At 41.8% G+C, this 23945-nt stretch overlaps 1 protein-coding gene across 1 annotated transcript in view; it reads right to left on the bottom strand.

The window, feature by feature from the left end:
* The window catches only part of NDPK2 (nucleoside diphosphate kinase 2), a 32836-nt gene extending 14252 nt beyond the window's left edge, over positions 1 to 18584 (bottom strand). Inside the window, exons 1-5 of the mRNA XM_087671994.1 lie at positions 18261 to 18584; positions 18093 to 18149; positions 17923 to 18009; positions 17697 to 17777; positions 17498 to 17610 (exon numbers count right to left, since the gene is read on the bottom strand). Of these exons, the coding sequence (XP_087528120.1) occupies positions 17498 to 17610; positions 17697 to 17777; positions 17923 to 18009; positions 18093 to 18149; positions 18261 to 18488 (566 nt within the window). The 5' untranslated portion in view covers positions 18489 to 18584. The remainder of the gene's footprint in view (positions 1 to 17497; positions 17611 to 17696; positions 17778 to 17922; positions 18010 to 18092; positions 18150 to 18260) is intronic.
* Between the last annotated feature and the right edge of the window lie 5361 nt (positions 18585 to 23945).

Below are 23945 nucleotides of genomic sequence, written 5' to 3'. Positions count from 1 at the left end.
ATTTCAAGGAGATTCAAGAGGCCAACCAGCCAATATCAGATTCGGGGCTGAATTTGTTTTTTAAGGAATAGGGTAAAGACCAATCCCCAAGCAAACCAAGGGGCAAATTGGTTTGGAGGCTTACTAATCGGTTTTAATATCAATAGGCATTTGGATTACCGGAGGAGATCAAAGGATCTCAATTGTACTCCTTTCATTTAGAATATAAGATGAAGAAATACTGCAAGGAGCACTAGTTTTGGAGCTAAGGTATCCAATGTCCAAAATTAAAGTGGTAGAGTGTGTATTTTCAATCTACGTGAATTTTATGCTTGCTGAAATTAGTACTTAATCATATTATTTACCACCCTATTCGAGGAGGAGGCTAATCTCATGGTTCCATCGCCAAGATGCCATCAATTACCTCGAATTGATAGGCTAGAGACACATAATTGAAGGTCACAAGCTTTGCTCTAGTGCTGAAATTGTATTTAGCTGAGTATTTATAGCAAGAATGTCTTCAGATAGTGAGATGGAATTAAGTAAGGATGATGCTTCTCAATCTGAAAATTCACAAAGTGTTGGGAAAAATACAATGCATGATCTTGGACAAGGCACAAAGCATGGGCAGCAAGCTCAGAATGAGGGGATTGGACAAGAGGTGGATCCTTCTAGGTCTCTTGAAGTTGATAACCGACAAGAGAAAGAGGAATTTAATGACCAATGTAAAGATCAACTAAGAACAGCAGCTAAAATATCTGTGCGATTGGAAAATGATCCTCAATTCATGCGCTTTTTGAATCCCTTAAAGGAGGACAACAAAGGCAAGAAGAGAAAACCATCTTCAAGAGCTTTGAGACAACAAGATGCACCAAAGGAAGGGCCAATATAACAACATGATGTTCCAAACATAGGTAGTGAGCATAAGCACATGATGCCAATGGGGCAATTGATGCATATATAAGGCCAACTTGGAAGTGTCAATCCAATGCTTTTTGGATAGCAAGGCATACATGCATTTATGGAGTAGCCATGGTACTTTGGTGATGACACTAGTTTCCATGCTATGGTATATTAGGAACTACATACGGGAACGTATGGCATAAATCCCTATGGTATGCAACAACCAATGCATGGTGTGCAAAGCCCAATGTATCCGGGTATGTCTTGGAATGTGCAAAACCCTATGTATGGCAACATTGGCTTGATGATTGGGGCACAAACTAGCATATTTGGTAATGCATCTACACCTCCGAATGGTTATGGGGCTCAAGGAATGAGTGTTGCTCATGCAAATGCTCCATGCAGTGTTGGTCATGAAGAAAAATGCAGCTAGTAATGCACGCAGAGTATGGGAAATATATCTTGGTATGGCTGGTAATATGCAAATTCCCATGCACAGTCACATTGCAATGGTCCAAAGTATACAAACAAGAATGTTTCCTAATGCATCTACTGCTCCTAGCATGTCAAGTACACATGAGGGGCTAGTCAACTAGATGCAATGTTGCATATTTCTTAACTTGAAATTGCAACAATGTGAAAGTATAAAGCATCGCAATACTTAAGGAAAGGCCTACAACCTAGTGGAGATTATGAGGTAAATAAAGTTAGAGAGAAAGTTTCCATATACTTCTTAGTGAAGCTTCGGCATTTTGTTTCACCAATAGATGTAAAATGGATTGAAGAGGATGACTTGGCAAACCATCCTCAGTTGTAAACCCTAATTTACAATAAAAATTAGGGTTGACAATCTCTACTGTAAACCCTAATTTATACCAAAAATTAGGGTTTGACAACCACCTCAAGATGCATGCGCAGAATTAAGTGCCTAGGACTTTAATTCCAATAACTGAAATTAAGGAATTTCACTTACTAGTTTTGGCAGCAAGAGGCACTTAGATTAACAAAGGAGATCAAAAGTCTTCAATTGTACTTCTTCCATTTGCAATATAAGATAAAGAAATACCACAAGAGGCACCAGTTCTGGGGCCAATAGGGTGTCCAATGTCCAAGATTAAAGTGGTAAAGTGTGCATTTTTACTTTATATAAATTTTATGCTTGTTGTAATTAGTGCTTAATCAAGTTATTTACCACCCTATCCGAGAAGAAAGATTGGTTTCATCAAACTTGAATTTTCAAAGCTAAAGTCTGTGTATTTTAGGAGAATTGAAGAGACCAACCAATCAATATCCATTTTGAGACTAATTTATTTTCCAAAGAGCATGGGTGACAGTTAATCCCCTAGCAAATCAAAGGGAAAATTGGATTAATGAAAAAATTTGAAGAATCTCAATTGTACTCCATCCATTTGTAATACAGTTAAAGAAATACCGCAAGGGATGCCAAGTTTTGGGACTAATAGTTGTCTAATATCCAAGATTAAGTGCTAATATTTACATTTTCAGTTTAAATGAATTTTATGCTTGTCGTAATTGATACTAAATCAGGTTAGTACCAATCTATCCGAGCAGGAAAGCTAGTTTCACCCTCGATGGTCAACTCCAACAAATAAAGTGTAACAAACCCTTTATATATCAATTGTTATGAAGACATATTGGCTCAATGATTCCAGATTAATTTGATGCTTGTGTACTTTGAAATGCGATTTATATTATTTAAGTGTTTCAAAATATAATTAAATGTTCATCTTTCTATTTAAGGGTAATCAATGGCTAAAACGCCCTATAATTATACTTGGATTGTCATTGACGAGATGCCCAAGACAAATCAAAAGTTTAGTCGAGTGGTCTGATTTACCAAAAAGCTTAGATGACCAAGACTTTTACACTTAGATAGTCACATTGACTAGAGGTCTATATAATGAGTGGTTTCAAAAATTAAATCTGATACTCATAATCAAAGAAACAAACTATAAACCAGTGAACCTATATAATGAAGCTCTCCAAAAGCCAAATTTAGAGACTCTTAAAATTTTGGATACTACTATTTTTGAAAGTTGCTCAAATGGAAATCTTGTTCGCGTCAAAGGCTTCAAAATTTCGCAAGAAACAATTTAATTATTAACCATTTGATAGATTTGTAGAGTAAGAGGTTTGGAAGTTTCTTTCTCTAAAAGAGTCACATGTGACATCTAGAATAGAACATATGTCATTTTGAAGAGACAAGTCTCACTACACTTGTCATTTTCAACAAACACTTGTCATTTATAGGCTCTGCTTTCCACTTTTGAGCACCCAAGCCCCACACCTATATATTGAAGATCTCTCTCTTTATTTGGAATAAGCTCTTATACTGAAATTTTAGCCACATTCTTTGTACTTTGCTATCTATCTCTCATCCAAGAAACACTTTTTACTTAGCTTGATCTAATCCAAGCACTAAAGAAGAAAATCAACCTACTACTCGGAGTTTGCAGAAATTAGAGTTTCAAAACCCTAATTTTCAAAATGCAGCCAATCAACCCTTTTGTATATGGTTCAGATACTTGGCGCCCATGGTTTTGTTTCAATAAATTTCTATAAAGCAAGAGGGGCCCGTTCCCCTTTCAATATGGTGTCGACTCCTCTCTCTCTCTCTCTCTCTCTCTCTCTCTCTCTCTCTCTCTCCCCTAAACTCTCCCCCCTAATTTTCATAGTGATAATTGATCAAGTTGATTAAGTTCAAAGTATTGTCATTCTCTCATTCTTTCCAACAGTTACATGAAGTTCAAGCCAAAGGCCGCTATCCAATCATTCTTATCTCGTGTTACACACATAGAGAATCAGCATCGGCACACACACTCTACCCTTTTAGTGGCTATCTTATTGTGACTATGCTCTACAAGCTCTGTCAGACGGCTCTGAGAAGACCATAAAAGCCAGAGGAAAAGCAGTCAGAAGAAATGAGCACGAGTCATCCTTTCACCTCCCAGCCTTGCCTAGTTTATTACTGGCCAGACCCGTCATGATCCGATTGCCAGCCGTCAAACCTTGGTGAGTCCTACTATTCTTGGACTCTCTTTGGTTCTAGGCTTCCCTAAACCCCGTTCAGGCGCCCAAGAGCCCGGACAGTCATCCTCGTGCATGTTGCCCTTGATTTACCTTAATGTCACATTAAATGTCACTTTAATGTCACATTAATGTTTGTGACCTTAATGTCACATTAAATATCACTTTAATGTCACATTAATGTCACAAGCTCCCTCCGGAGTTTGATGAAGTAGCTAATGCTTTGCGGGCCCAAATATCATAAATGCCAGGCTTTACCCATATATTCTTGATGCTATTGAGCACGAGGCATCTTTATCAACTTTACATCTAAAGTATGGGTATTATCCTTATGCTGAATCGTGATCACTTTAGCATGTGAATCAATCACTACATGCATACGATGGCACCATGGCATACCAAGCAAGACATCACAACCCTCAAGGGGAGTAATAAAAAACTCTTCGTTATCCACATATCCCTGAATGTGCAAATAAAGCTTCCAATGAATGGTGTGACAAGCTCTGCATGCCCCTTGCATGCATACTCAGCCTTATTCCATCCCAAGATCTGTTGCATACCAGTTGGACTATAAACCCTTTGACCCTGGCATCATTCCAGCAGTAAAACAATCCCACAAACAGCACTAAATCAGAACTGAAAATCCATGTTCCCATGTGGCGTAGTCATCACTTTCTTTAGTTCATGCATTGGAGAAGCAATCAATTGCTCCTGAACTTGGACAGTGAGGCTCTTGCCTCAGCAGAAATGCAAAGAAAAAAACAAAACTGTACATTCAATGGAATCAACCCATCATGTAGAGCATTTCCTCTAAGAATAGAGAGAGAGTTAACCAGATGAAGCAAGCTCTATCTCTGTACATGAGTCAGAGACGAAGAAGTACTCTCCATAGCTGATATACTTGCAGCAATCTGCCCTCAGCCCCTGAAAACTTCACGCTCAAATCTGCCCCTCCTGCCTATTACTTTTTTTTTTTAATGCTCCCTCTCTCTATTGGGAATTTGTGCCCAAATTGTGGCATGTAACATACATATAACAATTTTCCCGATTAAACCTTCCGATCTAAAATTCTCCATGATCGGTGCAAAATTTGACCTCAGCACTGACCAAAGAATTAATCCTTGTGCAAAAATGAAGAGAATGACACGAACAGTTTCTGGGGTCTAAAAATAGTAACTCCCTAAATTTTAGGGATAGTGACCCCTACATTCCTCAAGTTGTTCTGAGCAATTTTTATCATTCAACCACATCAAAAAGTGTAATGTGGCTCAATTACGGTGACTTTTATTCAGTGAGCATTCTCACATGTGCATCTTCTATCTTGGCCAGGCTCATTGTCTTGCACCATCTCCAGTGGCTAAGCACACAATCCCAAACCACTGGCATTCTATTCTCCAGTGCCCATTCAATATGGAACCGGTTCCAAGGCTCAAATAAACCATTAGTCCAATTTCTCCCAATGGCTACCTCTTCTAGCCATGCAAAGATCCCGGCTTAATCCAAGAGAACTCTGGGGGTAAAAAGCAATAGTAACTAAAGAAAAGAAAAATAAAAATATTTATATAAGTAAATAAGAAAAGCAACTACAAAAAGTATCACCACCAAGTGACAAAGGCCATAAACGGAGAGAAGTGGAAAGCCCAAGTCCCCGAATCATAAAGAACCTATGAAAGGAAGTATGAGATGAAGTCGGGAAACAAAGGAAAAGTGCCAAAACCACTAATAGGCACCGATACAATGTCACCAACAATGATAGAACACGAAAAGGATATAGATCATGCAACAAATCACCTTGTGGAGTCGTATGACTAGAAGCTTCACTATCAACCAACCAAGGCCTCGCAAAAGACAAGGCAACAACTAAAGAAGGCTCCTCTAACTCAACAATATAAAGGAACATTGACTTGTGGATAAATGTTGAAGTAGAGGTAGACGGCTCACACGTTTTACCTCCATCGTTTTTTCTCGCATGAAGGTAAGGGTACTTCTTTCAACATTTCTCCTCTAGATACGTAGCCTTTCCATAGTATGGGCATTTAGGCTTCTCCAAGTCAGAGTAGGAGCTTCAAGAACTCTCTTGTTGTTTAGCCTTTGACATTCATTTCTTCTCCTCCCCTCCCCCCTCAAACCTACAACAAAAGCCATGGTGGAGGTGGATCCACTAGCAACCTCTTTGACCACTCGTCATGCTCCAAAACAAGCAAGGGAAGCTCTTTCCATAGAAGATTCTCACATGTCCTTGATATAAGAAGGCTGGTGCAAAAGACATCAAACTATGAAGCTCATCTCTCATATCCTCCAACCTGTCGATATGATCCTTTAGGAAAGAAGAGTCATCAATAGCAAGCATCCGTAATTTTTTCTCGAGAGTAATTTGGTGGACAGTGTCTTTTGAAGGTACAAAGAAGCAAGCCTTGTCTACACCTTCACTAATTTCCGCAATCTAAACACATGCACTAGGATAGAATCTTGTAAGCCCATAACAAGGAAAGATCAAGATCTAGAGTTGAGTAGATCCCATAGGGCCACACGATCTATTGATGATTCTATTGTGGGTGCCCTCCACTAGACAAGGAATAGGAGGGGTAACAAACTCCCAAAGATCAAAGGTACCGAAGATACACTTCACCTTACATAACCAAAGTGAGTATTAGAATCATCAAGCTGGTCTTCTTTGGGCAAAGAAGGAAGTACGGACACTTGTATAGAGGGTGCCATAGATGGCATTTTGAGACCAGCAGAACGAATCTTTCATGAAACATGGAGAGAACAAGAAGGACAGGAATACCATACAATTGGGCTAGGTGACCTTTGTTTTTCACAATCCACGCAATAGTCTTCGCGATAATCTTGCCACCATTTGGAGTGATAAGAATGCTCCTCATCTGTATCATCAAAGACGCCAAACTAGATGTAAGACATCTTCAATATCTTGCAAGACACCCACAAGAAACCTGCATTTTGGCTGTAGATAGCCCGAAAATAAAAGAAAACAACTACAAGATCACAATGGAGTCCATGTAGAGCGTCCTTCTAGGGGAGATATACTATCACCTGGCACAAAAAAACTATCACCTTCAAAAGGACATTATGGTTCATGGCTGGTGGCTATCTTCCCCCTTCCTATTCTGCTTCAAGTGCCCTATTCCAGCATCAGGCTTTGCATTTGGAGCATTTTCCACCTGGCATCACCATCATTAGCGTCAACACCTTTCTCCATCAACTCCACCTTCATCTGCGTTTTCAGTCTAAAGGCCTTCTCCTTGCCTACTGTCATCATCTCCAGCTTGGCGTCTGCATCCTAGCCTCTATTGACAATCTACATCGCCGAGTGTCAATGATTTCATCATTCATCTATCATAGGGACTGTTGGGACCAACGTTTTTGCAACCTGGCTCCTCCTCCATCAATTGGTGTCACTTGTCTATCACAAGGGCTGCTAGGACCTGCGTTTCTACAACTTGGCTCCTCCTACATCACCTGGCATCACTCATCTATCATAGAGGCTACTAGAACCTACGTTTTTGCAACTCGGCTCAACTTCCACAATCTAGTGTCATCATTATACACCTAGCGTTAGCATCTAGGCTACTCTCCCTATGTTTGAAAGCTCCAACACTCTAGGATTTGCATTTTGCTGCCCAGATCACTCCCCGGCATTAGAGTATTGCAATTCGCTCTCTCGATAGCTGGTGATCATCTTCCACATCTTCGAAGGCATCAGAGGACTGTGATGCGAGTGCCCGTTGGAGTATATGGATCTACCCCAGGCACTCGTTGTGTCACCTCTCCCTTTTGGACCACAGAGTTTATTTTACACGGACTTTCAACTTTTTATACTCAAGGCAATAAGACGCATCCGATGCGCACTAAGCCCTTTCGAGCCACAAGAGGATCGACTAGTATCTCACAATGCACTACAGAGGTTGCTTCTACTTCTAAGGTTTCACGAATGCCACCTCGACAACTCGCAGTTCTGCACTCCACTGAAACTATCCTTTCTTCCATGGATGGGTGGTAATTCCCTTGATTGCAACTTAGTTCCAGTAGAAACATTTATTACAAAACTGAAAAATGCAAATTAACTTACAATCTTGGACAATGGACACCTTGTTGGCCTTAAAACTGGCGTCCCTTTGGGTATTTCTTTAACTTAATTGAAGAAGTTGATGTACAATGGGATTCTCCCAATCCCTTTCGGTATTTCAACTCCTCTTACTGTCCAAAATGACCAACAAGTCTTCAATGATTTGCCCCTTGATTCGGACAGTCAATTGGCTTCACCCGCTTTGATGGAGATGGAAAATGCCCCAAATTCATTGATTTGTTGGTCCCTCCACTTGAATTTGACTGAAAGTAGCTTCAGCCTTGTTGAATCCAAGTCTTGGAGCTTCCAATTTTTGACATGCTTTCCGAGGCTGCTATTAAACCCTAATTTCTGCTACTACAACTTAGGGTTTACAGAAGAGAAATCTCAAAATTTCTCAACCTCTGGTGATCTCAATGTTGTAATCTTCGGAGCAAGGTTGTGGAAAGGTTGGGAGATGAGAAAGAATGCTGAAGAAAGAGAAATTTCAAACTTTCTTCCTAAAGAACTAAAGAAAATCAGCCATTTGCAGCTGCTGCCCTGCCTCAACAGCTTGTAGATGCAGAGAATTGAAGAAAATTGGTCATTTACTGCTGCTGTCACCTGGTGTTGATTGGTCTTCTCTTGCCCCTGGCTACCTAAGAAGGTCCTCCAATGGCTGCAAATCAGACCAGCAGCATCTCCTCCCTCTCTCTTGCAGATTGAATACACTAAAATGCCTCTCTCTAGCCTCTAAAGACGTTTTTCAGACTTATATGGACACTTTTGACAAGTGGCAACCTTCCCAAATGGTTTTTCAATATTATGCATAATTAAATATTAATTTTCAATCGTTAAATACTGAAAATTAATCTAATAATTATTTTGGTGCCCAAAAAAATAATTTGACTAGCCAATAATTAAATAAGCTAGGCAACTTCCATTTCAGAGTGTCTTTGCGCCATCTTTGACCATCAAATTGGCGTTAGGTACCATTAAACACCACTTCTCTAGCATCAACAACTAACACTTATGACCAAATGAATGACCTAGACCAACAACCAGCACCAAATACCATCAAGTACCTGTGTGGCATACTAGAAACTTTTACCTTTGACATCCCGTGATTTCCTCAGGTCTTGGGCTCGTAATTTGTTCTAACCCCAGTTACATCTCACATGTGCAACATTTACTTTAACCATGTAATTAAAAATTAATCCACATGTTAAGTGAGGTTTCAAAAATACATGTCCTCACGACATCCGCTCCCCCAAGAGACAGTGATTGTTGGATACTGTCCCCTCAACACTCTACTCCTTCGAAAGAGCCCAGGGGTAGTATCAACCAAACAAGACAAAGAGAGCCGAGTCAAACGCGATGGGAAACTTTGTATCCATAGGAAAAGACAATGAGGATCCAAGGAGATTTTATTGTAAGGAACTAGGACACTTCAAGAGACAATGCCCGAAGCTTGGCCCAAACAACCACCAAGGGCAATTTCGAGGGCAAAACCAAGCTGCTAGGGGCAAGATTAGTAGAATAACCCTGAATGAGATCAATGATGATAAAGATCCTACAATAAAAAATGGAAGGAGCAAGAGTACATGCCACTCTCAACAAGAAGGGTCCGAATCGCCAATTTTCGATGATCCAAACACCAACAAATTATCAAAGTAAACCCTTTCGAATTTTACAGTGATTGTTCGACACCTTCCATTACTTTAGCTCCCCAATCTACTCCAATGAGAGACAGTGCTTGTTGCCCACACTTGGCTCAACCTGAGCCTCCCTTTTTCCCACCCTCAACTACTTAAGTTCAAAAGGCCACCTCTAGGAGTTATTTGATATCTTCGATATCCCAAATACCTTCTTCGACACAACCCGCAGCACTTCTTTCATCATCAAATGATTCACAGTCCATGATCCATGAGGTTTTAGATTCCCTCTCTCTCATAGAGGGGGATTCAAAGGGGGCTATACTCTCTTTGCCCTCAGATGAGGCTTCTACTTGTTTGGCTTCAGAGGGGACCCTTGCACCTCGACCCTCAAGGGGGGCACCTCCTCATTATGAAGTTCATCACCTACCTTTTACTCTTTTGAAATGGTTGTCCTCAAGCAGCCATTTCTCCTACTGATATCCACAATCGTCAGAGAAAACTTAGATCAGACTTAGATCAGAGCCTTGGAGGTTCAACCACGACTTGGTGATGAGACCTTCGAATTCCTTCTAGCATGGAGTTGCAGAGCTACTTGTTCGGCTTCTCTCCCCAGGTGGAGTCAAGTTCTACAATTCATCTCATCTATTGTTCCTTACTACAAGTTACCTTTCAGGTGGAAATCTTGGATCTTCGGGATTCTCTTCTTCATTGTATCTCTCTTCGCTCCTCTTTCTTCATCCCTTTTTGGGCTTGAGACAGGGCATTGAGAAACCACTTCTTCAGTTTAGACAATTCATTTTGGGTTTCACACTAACAGCCCTAAAAAGGACTGGTGTCCAGATTTTGGCCTCTTTTTTCAGTGGGTGCCCACACAGTGGTGCGCCACCCTAGATAGCTTATGCCTATAAATAAGCAATCACTTCATTCATTCTTCACTACCCCACCACTCTTCAGTCATTCTTCACCCCTCTTCCTCCGTCATCAGACACTCTTCACTTCTCTCACCAGCCCCTTTCACTACCCTCACACCCCTTAAGAAGGACATTGCGGTTCATGGCTAGTGGCTACCTTCACCCTCCCTATTCTGCTTCAAGCGCCCTATTCCAACATCAAGCCTTGTGTTTGGAGCATTTTCCACTTGGCATCACCATCATCTGCTTAGCATCAGCACCCTTCTCCGTCAGCTCCACCTTCATCTGCATTTTCAGTCAAGAGGCCTTCTCTTTGCGTAGCGTCATCATCTCCAGCTTGGTGTTTGCATCCTAGCCTCTAACAACAATCTACATCACTGAGGGTCAGTGATTTCATCATTCGTCTATCATAGGGGCTGTTGGGACCTACATTTTTGCAGTTTGGCTCCTCCTCCATCACTTGGCATCACTCATCTACCACAAGGGCTGCTAGTACCTGCATTTCTACAACTTGGCTCCTCCTCCATTACCTAGCATCACTCGTTTATCATAGAGGCTACTAGAACTTGCGTTTTTGCAGCCCAGCTTAACTTCCACAATCTGGTATCATCATTGTCCACCTGGCATTAGCATCTGGGCTGCTCTCACTACGTTTGAGGGCTCCAGCACTCTAGGATTTGCTTTTCGCTGCCCACATCACTCTTCGGCATTAAAGGATTGTAGTTCGCTTCCTTGACAGCTAGTCATCATTTACCACACCTATGACACCATCAAAGGACTGCAGTTTGCTCCCATGACAACTGTCATTCACCTTCCAGTGATCACTTCAATAGCCCACTGCGCAAAGGACTGCATTTTGCTCCCTTCACTGTGCAGATTTCCCACAGGTGCTATGCCATGATCCAAACAGGACAGTGCAGTTATCTTTTGGGCTTCGGCTCCATTGTATCAGCTTTTCTTCTCATAGCATGATTCAGTGTATCATCACTGTGTTCTTCTATTTCTGAGTTTCTTCTCTCTCAGTGTTTGTTGTACACACTATGTTACTCTCCACAAACCCTATTGACTCTCTACACTGTCGCTTATTTTGGCATGTTATCAAAGCACACTTGTTCTTTTTGACATGGTATCAAAGAACCTGTTATCTTGACATGGTATCAAAGTGCAAGAGCTCAGAGAGCTAAAGACCCTGTCCACATCGAGAAGACATAGACAGGTTGCAAGTTCGGCAACATCTACTAATTTCCCCTTGCATTTCCGCTGCATCACCAAGAGATAGAGATACCTTTCTCTTCCTCTCCCATCCACCCACCCTTCTACAGGTTGCCACTCCAGTGCTATGACTTCTCCACAAGCAGATGGATAGACCATCGGGTGCTCCTCTTTTAACATCACCAGAACTCCCACTGATGCTTGTCGACATGGACCTTTGCTCGCTACCTTGTCGAAGTATATGCATCTATCCCCAAACACTCGTGCCACCTCTCCCTTCTGGGTCACAGAATTTATTATATACTAGCTTTTAACTTTTTATGCTCAAGGCAATAAGATGCATCCGATACACACCAAGCCCTTTCAAGCCACAGGTGGATCAATTGGTACCATGGCCTCCTGGCGACTGCCACAATGCGCTACACAGGTTGCTTCTACTTCTTCTCGGGTTTCAAGAATGCCACCTCAACAACACACAGTTTTTGCAATCCGCTCCCCCGAGAGACAATGATTGTTGGATACCGTCCCCTCAACAATCCGCTCCTTCAAGAGACAATGATTGTTCGACACCTTCCATTACTTTGACTCCGCAGTCCACTCCACTGAGAGACAGTGGCCATTGCCCACCCTTGGATCAACCTAAGCCTCCCTTTTTCCCACCCTCGACTACTCACATTCGAAAGGCCACCTCTAGTAGTTCTTCAATATCTTCGATACCCCAAATACCTTCTTTGGCACAACTAGCGACACTTCCTTTGTCATCAAATGATTCGAAATCCGTGATCAATGAGTTTTTAGATTCCCTCTCTCATAGAGGGGGATTCAAAGGGGGCTATACTCTCTTTGCCCTCAAAAGGGGCTTCTACTTGTTCGACTTTTTCAGAGGGGGCCCTTGCACCTCCACCCTCAAGGGGAAGGTACCTCCTCATCATGAAGTTCATCATTGTTACATTAACGAATGTAACTTATGGGGAAACAGCACGAGAGATGACCGTTCGAGGCCGTGGGCGCCCGTACAAGGTCCGGGGGCTTAGGAATGTAAGTGGGAAAAAGGCAATTAGTAAGTGAGTTATAAATTAGTATAACTCATGAGAAATCGACGATTGGGCGGGGGCTGGCAGGATTTCGTCACACTCTTCTTCCTGCGTTTTCCTTAGCAAGGCTGGGTGGTGAATCGAGGGTCTCTTGTGATTGCTTCATCCTACAATCACCTACCCTTTACTCTTTTGAAATGGCTGTCCTCAAGCAGCCATTTCTCCTACTGATATCCACAATCCTCACAGAAAACTTAGATCAGAGCCTTGGAGGTTCAACATTCAGGTGGAAATCCTGGATCTTCGGGATTCTCTTCTTCTTCATCGTATCTCTCTTTGCTCCTCTTTCGTCATCCCTTTTTGGGTCTGAGAGGGCGCATTGAGAAACCACTTCTTTAGTTTAGACACTTCATTTAGGGTTTCGCACTAACAACCCTAAAAAGGGCTGGTATCCACATTTTGGCCACTTTTTTCAGTGGGCGCCCACACAATGGTGCGCCACCCTAGATAGCTTATGCCTATAAATAAGCAGTCACTTCATTCATTCTTCAATACCCCACCACTCCAGTCATTCTTCACCCCTCTTTCTCTATCATCAGACACCCTTCTCTTCTCTCACCAGCCCCTTTCACTACCCTCACACCCCTTCAGAAGGACATTGCAGTTCATGGCTGGTAGCTACCTTCACCCTCCTTGTTTCTGCTTCAAGCGCCCTATTCCAACATCAGGCCTTGCGTTTGGAGCACTTTCCACCTGGCATCGCCATCATCTGCTTAGCGTCAGCACCCTTCTCCGTTAGTTTCACCTTCATTTGCATTTTCAATCTAGAGACCTTCTCCTTGCCTAGCATCATCATCTTCAGCTTGGCGTCTACAACCTAGCCTCTAGCAACAGTCTACATCATTGAGCGTCAGTGATTTCATCATTCGTCTATCATAGAGGCTATTGGGACCTACGTTTTTGCAACCTAGCTCCTCCTCCATCACTTGGCATCACTCATCTATCGCAAGGGCTACTAGGACCTACGTTTCTACAACTTGGCTCCTCCTCCATCACCTGGCATCACTCGTCTATCATAAAGGCTGCTCGAACCTGCGTTTTTGCAGCCCCACTCAACTTTCACAATCTAGTGTCATCATTATCCACCTGGCGTTAGCATCTCAACTACTCTCCCTATGTTTGAAAGCTCCGACACTCTAGGATTTATGTTTTGCTACCCACATCACTCTCCGGCATTAGAGGACTATGGTTCACTCCCTCCACAGCCGGTGATTATCTTCCACATCTTCGACGGCATAAGAACTGCGATTCGCTCCCTCGACAACTGTCTTTCACCTTCTAGTGATTACTTTGATAGCCCACTACCCGGAGAACTGCATTTCGTTGCCTTCACTATGCAAATTTCCCACAGGTGCTACTATCCAATTCAGACAGGACAGTGCAATTATCTTTTGAGTTTTGACTCCACTGTATCAGCTTTTCTTCTCATAGCATGATTCAGTGCATCATCACCATGTTCTTGTTGTGTTTCCGAGTGTCTCTTCTCTCTCAGTGTTTGTCGTACACTCTGTGTTACTCCCCGCAAACCCTATTGTCTCTCTACACTACCGCTTATTTTGACATGGTATCAGAGCATACCAGTTATTTTTTACAACATCTTGATCAAGCACGACATTGCATTGCCCCATGCATTGGTATTCTATTATTGTTAACATATATATGTGCATATTTATCCCTTTTTAGTCAAAGGGTGGTTGACTAGAGATCCACGATATTTGCAATAGCTCACATGGCACTCCTTGGGCAGTCTCTATGGCAGCATTCCATACATACCCTCCATTATTTCTTCATCACTAACACCCACGGGTGAACAAGATTGCTTTCTATTTTGTAATGTGTTGGATCTAACCATTCCTTTTTTACCCATGGGGCATAGATACTTAATAGGATCAAGACACACTCCCAAAAAAATAAGAGTTCAAAGTGGTTCCATCGCCATTGGAGGTTCTAATAGATCATTGGGCAGGAGCACCCTTTGTTCAATTCCTTGGCCTCTTTGGGGTTACGGATATCCCTTTAGGCTCTCTTGGTAAGATAACCACCACGGCGGCGATGGCACCACCTCTGTTCCCTCGGTAGGTCCTTGGGCAGCCCACACACACCCTTGGCCCAATGCTCTAGCTACTTTCAGCCAGGATGCCTTGGGATTATCCTTAGTGATCCCTTCTTAATTCCAATTTTAGGCTTGAGAGGGGGTGTCAAGCTAAAAAATGCATTGTATACTAATTAGCTCTTTATTACATCCCCAAAATTTAAATATTGCCGAACCTTCCTCGAGAGTGTCTGAGTCCCATAAGCCAAACCCTAATTTGGGAGGATCTACTCATCTATAAATACGAGGCAAGATTGAAATTTGTTTGTGCCCTATTCTTTGTCGTCCACACCTCTTCCCATCAAATATCACAATTCGAGGAGTTGTCCATCATTTAGGCATCCAGCCCTCCTATAGTTGGTAATCAGTCTACAATTGCATTTCGTTGTAGGCGGCAGTTTCCAACCTTCATCAGTTTCCAGCCATTGCCATGAGCCTAGCGTCTTTATGTTCCCAATCTACTAAATCCTTGTATTTGGGGTGTCCTTTAATTTCCTGACTCGGTAATAAGTATGTATGGTGATGCGACCTCTATACCAACATAATTAGGTATAGAGTAGCATTTCCTCCTCTCCATTATTATGTCTTCTAACTCTTTCCAATTTTCATATTTTGTACTTACCATGGTTCTAGTAGGCTTTAAGACATGTTCCACTATGTTAGTTGAGTTGTTCTCACTATGTGGTCCTAACATAGCTTGCATAGTACTTGGTTCATGACTGATTTGTAACATATTGATAATCTATGCTCCCACGTGATTGCCACGACTCTGGCATGTAACCACTTATAGTCAAGTAATATAGTATACAAGCTCTCTAACATTGGAGGTGTATATGCATGCCCATATTAACCAACCAACTTCACCATCACCATAACATAACCAAACATTGTGGCACATGCAATGAGAATAGTGTTTTCTTAATTCTTTGATCATTGTTTAATTGGTATGTCTTAGTTCATTTAATTTTACTATTCATATATGAGCAATAAAACCAATGCAATTGTGTTAACAACGACATTGACTCCTCATTCATCTTTGAATCATATGATGTCTCAAGGGCACCTTATCAACAACATGACAAGGTGCATCAAGATGGATGATAGCATGTCCATGTTAAAAGTGTGTTTGCCATGTAACATTAATGATGTACCAAGCAATACCAATTTTGTTGCATTCAATGCTAAAGTCTAGTCATGCAAAAGGATCAACGACCCAAATTACCTTGATCAAGCCAAGGCATCTTGTTCCATGGCATGGTCCTTAAGCCACCACATCTTAATCTTATGCAAGACCTCATCTCCAAGCTATCACTTCTCAATCTTGTCCAAACCTCACCTCCTTGCTAAGTTGCTCTAAGAAGAGCTCATACTTTGTTAACACCACCCATGTGCCCATAGCTAGAGCCTAGGCATCCCCACCATTGCAAGGTGCTCACGTGAACTTCATCCTACCATGACCAATCCTTGCCCATGTGCTATATGATCCAAATGCATCCCACATTCCTATCTTCATACAAGACGATCCCATGTCCCTCCCCATTAGAAGTTGCTATGCAATTGCTAGGGATAGAGAATAAGGAAAGCATGATGTTTCTTCTGGGTATGTGGAGTAAGGAAATCCCAAATCTAGAAAAGTTTGAAGAGTGTAAATTTGCAGATGAAATGGCATGCTGGTTTCTTAGTATGGTATGAAGTTTACTAATCTGTATGAAGTTTACTAATCTGTCTAACCTCATAATTTGTCAAGACTCAAAATTCTTATACTAGGCACTCGAACGAGCAAACTTTGAACTATCTCAAGGAAACTATAAGACTATGGTAACTCATGTTGGTTGATGTCAACCATCATCATCAAATTTGGAAGACTTTTTCTCCCTAAAAGCCATTGACATCTTAATCTAGGTGAATGTCAATATTGCCAATTAAATGCAGCATATCCAAAGCCTTTCTTCCAAGTAGGAGACAATCAAAACTAACTTTCAAGGTGTAATATGATCTACATTTATGGATCTTCCATCCTGGATTTACATGCAGGACTATTAAGATGCTACAAAACTGGAAATTTTGAAAATAACACAAGAACTCAAAATATTGAGAGGCCTTTGTTCCTAGACATGGGTGCTACCAAATATCAATTGGAAGGGACACTGTAATTTCAATTACACCTTCACAGCAGATTGTGCAACAACCCTAGTCCAAGGTGATTTGGATGTGTGAATGTGTGTGTATAGCCCTCCTACAAGTAAGTGGCCTCAGTGCACGTAATGTACACATTCACATGTGAATCTGTGCAATCATTGTATCAAAATTAATCATTAATGTACAAAGCATTTCTGCAGTATTCTCTATGTGGAAACTTACAGCACGTTGCAAAAACAAAAACCCAAAAACCAAACAATATGCTTAGTGACTTGCTTTTAGATCTATATAGTTGTATGGTTTAAGATAAAAGCATGTAACACGCTTGAACAGCTTCCAATGCCTCTTTCAAATAATAAACTTCATGTTAGACAAAGTCTAAAGCAAAAACTTGCCTCCCAACTTCAATACCAAAATCTCCACGAATAGTTCCAGGTTCAGCTTGCAAGGGATTTGTGACGCCTATCATCTTTCTGGCAGATGCCACTACACCAGGACCTTCCAATGCCTACTATACAAAGAAGAGGAAGATAAATAATTTCCAAAATCTTCTTATGTATAGAAATTTACATTAGCAAATTCAGTTTCACATACCAAGCAAACCACTGGACCTGATGTTATATACTGCACTAGCTTGGGAAAAAATGGTTTAGACTTTAAATCCTTATAATGTTCCTGCATTGTTGCATCGACACAAATGTCAACACCATTCAAGAAAAGAGATGCACTTCCTCTAGTATTTTATGTTGCAAATACACATCTCCAGTATCTTAAAGGTTCTGAAGCAGCAATCAAACTTTTAAAGCTCAAACAGTCGTACCTCAGCAAGTTCCGTCGGACACTGGAAAAGCTTAATGCCTATGAGAATGAACCCTTTGCGCTCAAACCTGGATATGATCTCTCCAACCTTCACAAATAAGGTCGTATGTAAGACACAATGCTGTTAAACACTGCTTTGTTGCAGGGGAGCATCTAAAATCTGTTCAATACCACGCCACGCTGCACTCCATCAGGCTTCACCATGACGTAAGACCTCTCAACATCAGCCTGGACAGACCAAGATCGTGATTTAGATGGTAGCTTAAAGCTTAGCTGCATTCGTTATCTGAATCCAAGATGCATTTCATCGAAAGATTCGAAGAAAAATTAGAACGAAACCTGAGCTGCTTCGACTGAATGAGAGAGACGTCCGTTCCTGCGGCTAACGTTTCTGATGAAAGGAAGAGATGTCAAGAGCCGGGGGCAGAAGGATGTGTTGGAACTAGAAAGGACCAAAGGGGAGGCCCGCAAATATGCCGCTGCACTTCCTTTCTGTGTGCTGCTGGTCGCTGCGACATTCGTCGATGAAAGCGCAGTGAAAGACTGAAGCGCGATCGTTCCGGCCATTTCAGTCTCGCGGCACAGATAGATAGGCTGATCCTCCTGGGAAGACACAGAAGAAGAAAGGAAGAAGAACGGGGTGCGATTCACGTTCGGGGTAAGTGTAATGTCGAAAACCTTACAGGAACATGCTCTGAATTTTGCTTACGTGTCAATCATTTATTCGCTAAAAACGTTTCACAAACATCATCCGTGTGTGTCGTACTTCCTGAATCCTCACGTTCCTCTTGAGGTACGTGGGTGTGACGTCGAAAAACTTATAAGGGTGGTTACACACCTAAGTGCGGCCGCCCAAGCATACAAGATCTGGCCAATAAGAAGGCCGGATCTTCAAAAGTGGGCGCCCTCTCTTACACACTGGGGGCACCCGGCATCTCCCCCGAAAGGGGGTCTTCAATGCTCCCCTCGTCCCCTTTCTGCGTTCCGCAGGGCGGGGGAGCTCCCCCATCCTGTTCCGTCCTGCAGACTCGACCTGCCTCTGATCGGCTCCTCTGTTGGCCTGTGGGCTCCAGGACATAGGGCTTCCCGTTGCTACAGCCCGTTGCTACAGACGGCGTTTGGCTACAGCCCGTTGCAATGTTCCCATTTCTCCACCTCCTGTGATGAAGTATCTCTCTAGCCGCCATTCTCTCTCTTTATTTTTTGCCCACATGAGTGGGCTCCAAGTAGGTGTAAGCACCCTGTGGCCTTTGATACACAGGGAGCCGTTGATACACAGGATGCTTCCCTATGTTGCCCGTTTCTCCACATGCATAAATGTACACATCGTGAAGGTTCATCTCTCTGTGTTTTTCTGGATTCATCATCCCTCTCTTCGCATGAAAATGTACACATCGTGAAGGTGGGAAGGCATCTTTGATGATCATGCATCCAGTCAGGTCTCTCTTTGTCGCAGAAACCGGTTCAGGGTTTAATCATGGCCAATTGGTTGCATGTAATTTGCAGGCTTCATAGGTGATTCACAAGCTTCAACGGAGTGTTTTATCAGAGCTCTGGCTCAGAGGCAGAGGTCTTTATCAGAGCTGTGAATCACAGCCTTCACAGGTATGCTCTCTCTCTCTCTCTCTCTCTCTCTCTCTCTCTCTCTCTCTCTCTCTCTCTCTCTCTCTCTCTCTTTTTTATTGACCTGGTAATGTTTTATAAACCATCGAATGTTGGGGAATTCATGTAATGTTTTATAAACCATCGAATGTTGGGGATACAATAAGTGATTCTATTGATTATGATTGACTGGTGTGATTGTGCCTTGTGTGTGCCTTAAGTGTGTTCCTAATAAGTGTGCACATGTGTGGTAGTCTCCATCATGTTTGATGTCCCAACTCATGGCTGCTGATCACTGCAATCTTTGCCCAGTTTTTGACCTTGACTTACCAATTTGTAGCAAGTGTTAATCAGTCAGAAACATTAATTGGGTTGTGTTTTCATATCATGTCTTGCCTGTTGTGCATGCATACTGCTACATTTCTGGGTTTGGTTAGTTCATGCAGGTCATTTTTCCATCATTTGCATGCCTAGCTGCCTGTGTTTCAAGCCTGTAACATTTTAGAATGCCTGTGTTTCTACCTCCATGTGTTGCTACCCCACTGTCTTTGGCTTCTCCCAATTTCTGATACATATGAGTGAGCTATTCATCTCTGATAGCAATTTCTGATAGTTATTCATCTCTGATAGCAATCATTGCAAGAATCATCAATCAAGCTTCAATTGAAAATAATGGTATGGAGAATTGTATGAACATAAATGAATATCATTGAGAAACATTCTGAAGTAGAACACTTGCTAGGTGGTCTAGTTTCAATTTGACTTAGGTTTTATTGGAGGGTTTTTGTTTGCTTAATAGTATTTCATCGTTGCAATGAATCCTTTCTTAGTTCCGCTATATATGTTTGGCATCTATTACAGGTTGACAATGGCTAAAACTTATTGTCTATACATACATCCCATCATTTTGTTTGAATCAATGTATCTATATAACATTTCCTTTTCTTTATTGTTCTTTAACCATATTGTTTTCTAATTGTTCATCGTTGCAATGAATCCTTTCTTAGTTCCGCTATATATGTTTGGCATCTATTACAGGTTGACAATGGCTAAAACTTCTTGTCTATACATACATCCCATCATTTTGTTTGAATCAATGTATATGTATAACATTTCCTTTTCTTTATTGTTTTTTAACCATATTGTTTTCTAATTGTAAGATAAATTGCAATGTAATTGGAGTTATCCTATAGTTGTCACCTTACAATCAATTATTGATATGTAAATAATAAAAATGGATCAATTATGTAAAGAACAATAAACCTATTTGTCCATTCACATATTGTAAATGATGGATCAATTTTCATGCGTAAGGTGGAGCTCGATGGATTCTCAAGAGAGCACTCCCATGGAGGAGTTTCACCAGTTCGTGTCTCAAATGAGCCAAGATGCAATATGCAATAATGACTTCATGTACTTTTCAAGCCAAAGTGTGGGTGTTCCAAACCACATGCCAAGCCACACTACTGTTGGCAATATCCCTGTAAATGTGTTTCCAAACCGCCCTCCTTTGATCAATCCCCGTTCTCCTCAATTCATACCGTTCCAACGACCAAGACAATTAGGTATAGAGAGACCCACAACAGTACACAATAATGTAATTCTTCGTCCATTTGCACATAGTCCTCAACATGGTCCCTCGGCACCACAACAAGAAGAACCACAAGCAATAAGTTATTGTGATGCCAACTAGGACACATGTGAAGAGGTTGACTTGGTTCAGGCTCAAGAACCAATGGTGCCATCTTCCGAGGATGCCACCAAACAACATTCACGACGAACATCATCGGAGTCTGATGCTCCTAAACCTCCTAAACCAAAGAGGGCGTGGAAAGGAAAGAATCAGAATGACGGTTCTGAGACACAAGATCATTCAATAGCCACAAAAAAATCGTTTGCGTAATGGAAGGATGGATGGACAGTACAACTCATTCACATTCGAGGATCCATGAGTGTGGAGTTCTCAAAGCCACCGAAGCAAGGAGTGGATATATGGTCCAAGGTTGCCACCCAGCTAGCATCGCTATTTCCAGAGTTTGACAAAGATGGTGAGGCATGCAGAAAACATTGGGGACGCGTTTATGAGTCATATAGAAAGGATAAGGCCCACAATGCCATATCAGGCAATGATCGCAGGATCATTTGTCAGTGGTATGATATTGTGGATGAATATATGTGGAATCGTGCCAATGTGGATGAATATATGTGGAATCGTGTCAATGTTGTTAGCGATGCACATGCCTTGTCTGTTGGTGGGTTGTCTTCATCAGAAGACAACAATACATCAGTCTCCAATGATTAGGGTGACCACACCCAAGAAGACATTGGCTCCAATGAGCCTTCGAAGATCGTGCATGATCAAACAACCAACCAAGGAGCATGCAATAAAAAGGGTAGAAAGATAGAGGAGTCTCTCAGTGACATGGCTAGCACCGCCCGATCAATGTTAGCCAACCAAAAATCAAACCTAGAGGAAAAAAAAACATTTGAAGAGTGCAAGCTCGTTATCATGGATACACTTGCCTCCTCAGTATCTGGTCTATTAGATGTAATCAAAAGTCTTAAAAAGGAATGATGAATTCAACTGTAGATGAATTTGGAACTTTTAAAAAAACGAGTTTTTTATTCTACCTTTACATCTCTCTTCAATTGTCTCATAAAGTTTCGTAAAATCTTTTGACAGGTGAATGGACGACGAAAGTCTTTTGATAATGTGTGTCATAGGTGTTGTAGTCGTTGTCATAGCAATGTTTCAACTATTGTTGAGTGATTTGGATGACGGGGACGATGACAGCATGCTATTGCATACTTTGATGGAGTGCATGGCTCGAGGTTACATTGCACATCGAGCCAGGATAGGTCAGCGAAGGCACGATCGATAGTCATGCTGGGTCTATCCAAGACCACAAACTTTTATGGAGCAGGGGCTTCTGGGGAGTTATACAAACCGAATGTTTAAAAGCAGGTTATGAGTTAGCAGGAGTACATTTGAATATCTCGTCGTGAAATTAGCACCACAAATGCGACGCAAGAATACAAACTATAGAAGGGGAGTACCTGTGGAGAAGCGGGTCTGTGTGGCTTTGCATCGCTTGGTGAGCGGCTCAAGTTTGGGACTAATAGTTGATTTGTACGGAGTCTCAACTTCGTTTACACAGCTGGCTGTTTTGGATTTTTGCGATGCACTGGGTGCTTTTGGATTGCATAGTATGTATGTAAAGTGGCCAATGCCACAACAAATGCAAAAATATGCTGGTGCATTTCAAGCCCTTCAAGGCATACAGTATGTTATTAGTGCAGTAGATGGTAGTCATATACCCATCATTGCCCCAAGGGAGAACTACAAATATTATTTTAATAGGAAGGGCTTCCAGTCTATTATTCTACAGATAAGCATGGCAACCAATTGTGTTGTTTGGGACTATCACGTTGGCTGGGCAGGTTCTATGCACGATTGGAATGTTTTTCAACGTTCAAACCTAGGAAAACGATGCACAAACAAAGCTCTGGGACAATACTGTCTACTAGGCAATTGTGCTTATCCAGCACGCTTTTGGATGCTTCCTCCTTTCAAGGGTAGTAAGGATGGGCTATCTCTGGAACACTATTATTGGAATTACATATAATCAAGTACTCGTATGCCAGTTGAAAGGGCATTTGGCATCCTTAAAGCGCGATTTCGTATATTGTTAAAGAGATGTGACATGCTTTTACAAAATGTCCCAAAGATGGTGGCAGCATGCATTGTTCTACATAATATATGCATTGTGCATGGAGATGGTTTTGATGATGCATGGATACATGAAGCGACAACAGAACTTGATAGAGAAAGTAATGAGGCTTATCAAGACATGGACCAGCAAAATAGTTTGAGGAATGGATTAGTAAAGGTTGCTATGCTAACTAACACAAGTACCACACAAGCAATACAAAGAGCTCAAGCAGCAGAGACAACACAAGAGGCAATCCATCTTGGGGGGGCATCTCGAAGAGACAACATTGCTCGAGCCATGTATCGAGAGAGGGAGAGCGCAAATGTGAGAACAATATTTGGTGATTCTGACTCTGCGGAGGAGATGGACGGCGAAGACAATGGTGAGTAAACACATTCCGACTCTGCCTATTGTTCAACCCATACTGTTAAGCACAATCACATCCAAGTAAGTAATTTTCAACCATCCTTGCATGATTTTTTTAAGTTTTCAGTCATCCTTGCATCTGCAGCGTAGGTGGAAAGGTGGAAAGAGGGGTGGTGTGCTAAAAAAATTTCCCTCTTTCCACCTTTCTGCAAAGAGCTCGGTAGAGCCATGCCTCAACAACATGGCGAAGGGGTTCAACTCCCCTGCTCTCTTGGAAGTGAATGAGCTTCCAAAAGCATGAATAGTAGTCACCATAGAAACAAATATATTGGCGCAAAAAGCA

The sequence above is a fragment of the Lygodium microphyllum genome, chromosome 29, assembly GCF_053477565.2.
Source record: "Lygodium microphyllum isolate KBCC chromosome 29, Lygodium_microphyllum_v1.1.10, whole genome shotgun sequence".
NCBI lineage: Eukaryota > Viridiplantae > Streptophyta > Polypodiopsida > Schizaeales > Lygodiaceae > Lygodium > Lygodium microphyllum.
This window is presented reverse-complemented; position numbering and strand designations above follow the sequence as displayed.